This window comes from Procambarus clarkii, chromosome 10, assembly GCF_040958095.1.
Source record: "Procambarus clarkii isolate CNS0578487 chromosome 10, FALCON_Pclarkii_2.0, whole genome shotgun sequence".
Taxonomy (NCBI): Eukaryota; Metazoa; Arthropoda; class Malacostraca; order Decapoda; family Cambaridae; genus Procambarus; species Procambarus clarkii.
The window spans coordinates 15332362-15338292 of NC_091159.1; the positions used below are offsets into that span (position 1 = coordinate 15332362).

Here is a 5931-nt window from a genome sequence, read left to right on the forward strand (position 1 = left end):
AGAAAAACATTCAATATAGAACAAGCTCATGGATGGATAATCTGGTCAAGATTCTAGAGAAAGTGGACCTGAAATGGACCATTAAAACAAAGGGGAAGATAGACCATATCAACACTTTCGGCAGCCTCCTCTATGGGAAGAATAGAATATAAAGATAATCATTGAAGGATTACCAGTTAAAAAATCAGCATATGACCCGCAGAGGCTCTAGGAGGTAATAGAACAACAAATGTAAACGATCTCAAGACCTACAACGTCTCACATCTTCACAGACGGATCAGTTGATCAAGAAAGAGGTTCTGCTGGGGGCAGCAGTTTACACTACCAATCATGAAGCTTACTGCAGCATGAATAGTGGGTGCTCAACATTGCAAACAGAATTATATGCCCTGAAGGAGGCAATAAACTATACAATTGAGAATAATTTACATGATGTCATCATTCATACCGACTCTAAATCTTCGCTCCAGGTATTGTTATCTAGTCAGCACAGAGATAATATACATCTCCTCACAGAAATTCAACATATAGGAAAAGAAGCCCATAATCTAGGGTTGTCAATCACCCTAAATTGGATACCAAGTCACATTGGCATAGATGTAATGAAAAGCAGACTCACTAGCGAAAATTGCCACTGCTCTACCTGTTGTACAGGTTCACATACCTCCAAGTTTCTCACAGATTAAGGAGCAAATCAAGGAGAAAATATTCTCAACTATCAAAAGTCGTCACAGACCCAAAGAAGTGGAAGGAAAATCCAATGCGATATGGTACGAACAAGCCACTGGTTACTCCTCTTTCAAGCCTGGCAAAAAGATATCCAGAGACATTGCAGTAGCCATACACAGACTCAGACTTGGTTACAAGTGCTGCTGGGAAGTAATGAACCCAATAGTTAAAGAGTGTCACATCTGTGAAACAGAAGTAGAGGCGCCACTATTGCATTACTTACTGGAATGTGAAGCTACTGAAGGCCTGCTCATCAAACTCAACATTAATCCAACGACAGCAGCTGCATTAGATGCACATTCCACCGCGACTACAATGATTAGAAAGCCGTTGAGGAATGGGACTCACTAGTGAGCATTCTGCATCTACATCCGCCTCCAAGATAATGCTAATAAAACAAGACTAAAACCAGTGCACTAAAACAGAAGCGATAAATAAGCAAGGAAAAGGAGGAATCCCCTCCTCCATTTTAAACTTAGACCCAAATATCACAGAAACAAGGTTATCGCGAATAACCGAACTCAATTACGGGCTCACCATAGCCCGTGCTACATGGACACTTCACTCTTAGTAGCTAAATCTGAAACACAACAACAATGAAATCACAGTAAGTCTGTCATCAATTAGTCAGAAAATCAGAAGAGAATCACAGCGGTATTCTAGTGTTAAAGTACGCAACTGGCAATGCCGTGGTCGTAGGTCCGCACCCGCCTATAGTCCTAGTGGACTTTCCCGTTGATATACATGTGACGTCAATGTGATTTCTGTGTTACTGATTATGTCCCTAGCCCATTCCATTACATTGAGCGGATCTCTTTCCTGGGGACTGGTTGTGTTAATAATATCTGCAATTCCCGCTACCTTATTCGGACATTTTCCCATCTTTAGCAGAAAGTTCTGTTTAAATGCCTCACCTGAGATCCCCCCCCCCCAACAACCAGCCAAAATTAGCTTATTTTTTCTAAATTTATTAATTTTATATCCATTGTTTAATGTTTTATTTTGCGTTGATATATTTAACACCGTTTTAATATTGCCTTTGTTACACCCCACTTTTCCGTTTTATATTTTAAGCCATCACTAACTTGGTAGATAATGTAAATTTAGCTTTTTAAATCTATCTTCATATGGAAGGTTTCAAATTCTTGGAGTAAACTTGCAAAGCCATGCTTTGTGATACCTTTATCTATCTGATTTTCATGTACATGTACTTGTGATTTTTTATTAAAGCAATAATTGGACATAACCGGAACCACATTTGCAACCTTCCAAGATTCTGGTAATCTGATCGATAATATTTTATATTCACTAAATACCATTAGGTCGAAATAATAGTCGTCATAAAATATGGAAAAAGAAAAAAAAGTCTTAAGTTTAAATGAAGTTTATTTATTGAAGCATTACAAATGATTATATGATAGGAATGGGAATTTATAGACACGGGCACCATCTTCTACTAGGACTATTAGTAGACATGACCTGCAGCATCTACTAAGTGGCTAGTAGTAGATACGCCCTTGCCTCATCTGATCGGGATCTGGAAGCTGCATATATGGAAGAGACTGGAACAAGAATCTTGCTGGAAGAGGTCTGGTTGATGTCTCACATTGGCTACTAATACTGGACTTTTGGCTAATACTTATTGCGTATTGGCCTATACTCCAGCACTATTGGGTTATTCTTCTGGACTATTGGCCTATACCCCTTAGCTTATACACTTTGAATTCTGGTACAAAGAGTGGCTTGAACTGTGGCAGAGAGAGTGGCTTGACCTGTGGCAGAGAGAGTGGCTTGAACTGTGGCAGAGAGAGTGGCTTGAAATTCGGGGATTCGGATAGCAGTTCTAAGAGTAATTGTGTAATATCTACGAGGAGAGGCTTGATCTCTAGAAGCAGCGCCTTCACATCTGGCTTAGACGTGAAGAAAAGTTGCATTAGTTGATATTTCACTGGATGCAATTCAATGAGTAGAGGCTTCAGTTCTATGAGTAAGGGCTTCATTTCGAGAAGTAAAGGTTTCATTTCGAGGAAAATTGGTTTCAAATCAATCAGAAGAGGCTTCAGGTCGATCAAAAGAGGCTTTAACTGATAGAGTAGTGACTTCAGCTCTGGTCTGGACTCTATAAGCATTCTCCTTAGTTCGGGGATATAGGATCTTAGTTTAGGAATATAGGATCTCAGTTCAGGGACATAGGATCTCAGTTCAGGGATATAGGCTCTCAATTCTGGGATATAGGCTCTCAGTTCTGGGATATAAGCTCTCAATTTGGGAATATAGGCTCTCAATTCGGGGATGTATGCCCTTAATTCGGGAATAATTGACCTCAACGCTGGAAGAATCGACCTCAATTCTGGAAGAATCGACCTCAACTCTGGAAGAACTGACTTCCACTCGGGAAGAATTGACTTCAATTCGAAGAATATAGACTTCAGTTCGGGAAATATTGATCTAAGCTCAGGAAGTATTGATCTAATCTCGGGGAGTAGGACCTTTAACTCAACTAGCAGTCTCTTAAACTCAGACTTGAATTCGAGGAGTAATCCCTTTATCTCAGACTTGTATTCTATGAAAAGTTTCTTCAACTGAGGCTTCAGTTCGTTGATTAACGACTTCAGATCTAAGAGTAATATTTTCAACTCAGGCTTGGACTCTATGATTAATTTCTTCAACTCGGGAAATAGAGCCTTCAACTCTGGAGTGTTGTCGATGATCAGTCGCTTCAACTCTGGCTTGGTCTCTATTATCAGAGTTTTCAGCTCAGACACTAATGTCTTGATATCAGGCTTAGATTCGATGAAAAATCTCTTCAGGTCAGGTAGTAGTGCCTTCAACTCCGGGAGTATTGCCTTCAACTCTGGTAATATAGTCTTCAAATCTATCCATACCCAATTTGGGCGAACGTTGCCAAACTGATCTCCATCGGATTCAGTTGTAAGAGTATCAGGGACAGCTGTAGAGAACTGTGTCACTGGGGTGGCAGAGTTCTGGAGCGCAACAGGGAAAAACTTGTCAACATTTTTGGGAACTAGACTGGAACTCATCTGAGAATAGAGTTGGTACAAACCTGTAATGAAAGAAGAACCTGTGTTAGTAGATGACAGCCTTAACCATGAGAATGCCACAAACGTCACTTGACGTTCTACAGTATGATAAATCTAGCTCTTATGAATCACTAAAATTTGAAAGAACAGACGTATAAATGACTAAATATTAATTAAAAAGAATATAACTTATATAAAAAATTAATTTAAAGAAACTGTACTAGTGGCATAGTCACGAGAATACACGTAGAACTGTTATTTCGTCACAAATAACGTCACATTAGTTTCATTCTGAAACGAATGTACAGGAGTTTGCCGCCATTTTTTATAATTCATTTAGTTACCCATATAAACCAGACATAGCAAGGTTATGTCGCCGAAACTTTTAAAATACTTATCAGGACAAATGACATCATTGACGAGCCCCCGGCTTCCTGTCATTGCAGACGTCATTAGAGACAGTGGCCCTCATGTAACTATTGAGTATCTTGAATGTATTTCACGGCCCACTTATATTACATAGACACAAAAACAGAATGGAGATATACCCAGGAAATACAAGGATTAAAAAAAAAAGGATTAAGACTATATTCAGTGAACGAAAGTGATATTTGAATAAGGTGAGATACACGACCCTAAAATAGAATATTATTATTCCATGTAAGAAAAAACGTGTTAGTAAAGTTGGCAGCTTGACTAACGAGGCACCTCCTATTTATATCAAACCAAACTCATGTACAGTATATAATACGTGAAGCGCTTAGATTATTTTTTTTTAATTTCTATGTATGTTGAATCACAAAACACTTGATTTCAAAATGCATAGAAAATCCTGACCTGACCTTTTCTCGTGGGGACTTTGTCATTACCAAACAAAAGGAGAGAACAGGAAGCCAAACACAGGGCAGACGGATAAACGAAATAGTTACCAAATAACCAAAAAAATCTGAAACATATGAAGCAAATAATTGAACCTTGAAACAAACTAATAAGAGTAGAAAATTGACCAAATAATGGCGATAAATAGCACAAACCTCAAAAATGTGTAGTTAATATTTAAGCGCATGAAACCGAACTATTGTGAAGCATTCTACAAAACGAATAGAATGTTCCTAAGATTGGAGAGTCGAAGGAACACCCAGAAACCATTACAGATCGAGTCCTATACTTTGGTCCCTGCTTTATCTTGGCTTGAAGCAATCGATAGCAATTCCTAGTCCATTGTGTTACACGGTATTTTGTTCCAGAAATCTACAACCAAAATGTTTCTGAACCTCAACATATGTAGTTTGTAACTACAATATATAAGAAGGATGATTATATAAGATGATATTAAACTAGGACCACAGATATCATAATGAAAACCCTAGGAAAAAAAAGTATTTGAAACTTCAGGAATGAATGACTTTTGAACGTTGCCTCATTAAAGAGTGAACTTTTGTTGACCAGACCAAACACTAGAAGGTGAAGGGACGACGACGTTTCGGTCGTCGTCCCTTTATTGTGTGATTGTAGTCGACAACATACTTTAGCCACGTTATTGGGAGTCATAGTGAACTTTTGAATATATAAACACTGACGTCAAAGACAAAAACTAAATTATTTTAGTGTATAATTTAAGAGTTATAAATTTTAAAATCCTATACGTAATTAAGGTTCTTTAAATTACTACATTCAAAGAGTTGTTTTAGTTCAATGAATATATAGTTTATGAAACTAAATCGAAGTGTTTATCAAGGACGTTCCAACTGGAAAACAATGCAGATGAATGTAGACAGACTTACCAGGAGTCTGGCGGTTCTGGTTGGCGACGACGAGTCCGGCGAACGCCAGCAGCAGCAGCAGGTGGAGGAAGGTCCCAGACATTGTGCTGGTTGAACGTGTCCCTTGAGACTGTCAAGTTCCACTCCATCCTTGGCCTTTTATGTGTTACCTTCGCCTCGCCTTGCCCAATTTCTGGGATGAGGGAAATTTAATGAGAATTGGGGAAGGTGCAGAAGACCTAGCTGCCCATACTTGGCAGCTCCTATGTACATCCAGCCAAACTATTATGTATATGGCTATCCTTCGCTTGAAACAATTAACAATTGGCTTCCTTCTTTGCATGCGTTCATGTGCATTTGTGTCCTTTCCACAGTATGGAATCCAAAACTGAATTGCC

General features: G+C 38.7%; 1 protein-coding gene across 1 annotated transcript; it reads right to left on the reverse strand.

Annotated features, from left to right (window-relative positions):
* Window positions 1-1277: 1277 nt before the first annotated feature.
* LOC138363155 (uncharacterized) lies at window positions 1278-5636 on the reverse strand. The gene is made up of 3 exons (XM_069322150.1): window positions 5555-5636; window positions 2432-3793; window positions 1278-1309 (listed from the first exon to the last, which is right to left on the reverse strand). Exons 1-3 carry the CDS (start codon window positions 5634-5636, stop codon window positions 1278-1280), a joined length of 1476 nt encoding a protein of 491 aa, XP_069178251.1.
* Between the last annotated feature and the right edge of the window lie 295 nt (window positions 5637-5931).

What these genes read in the sequence shown, in the direction of transcription:
- LOC138363155 (XM_069322150.1), bottom strand. Translation starts at nt 5,636, where the DNA reads ATGTCTGGGACCTTCCTCCACCTGCTGCTGCTGCTGGCGTTCGCCGGA. An exon ending in CCAGAACCGCCAGACTCCTG is followed by an intron (nt 3,794 to 5,554) that starts GTAAGTCTGTCT and finishes CTTTCATTACAG; the next exon opens with GTTTGTACCAACTCTATTCT. An exon ending in CAAAGTGTATAAGCTAAGGG is followed by an intron (nt 1,310 to 2,431) that starts GTATAGGCCAAT and finishes GTTGTGTTTCAG; the next exon opens with ATTTAGCTACTAAGAGTGAA.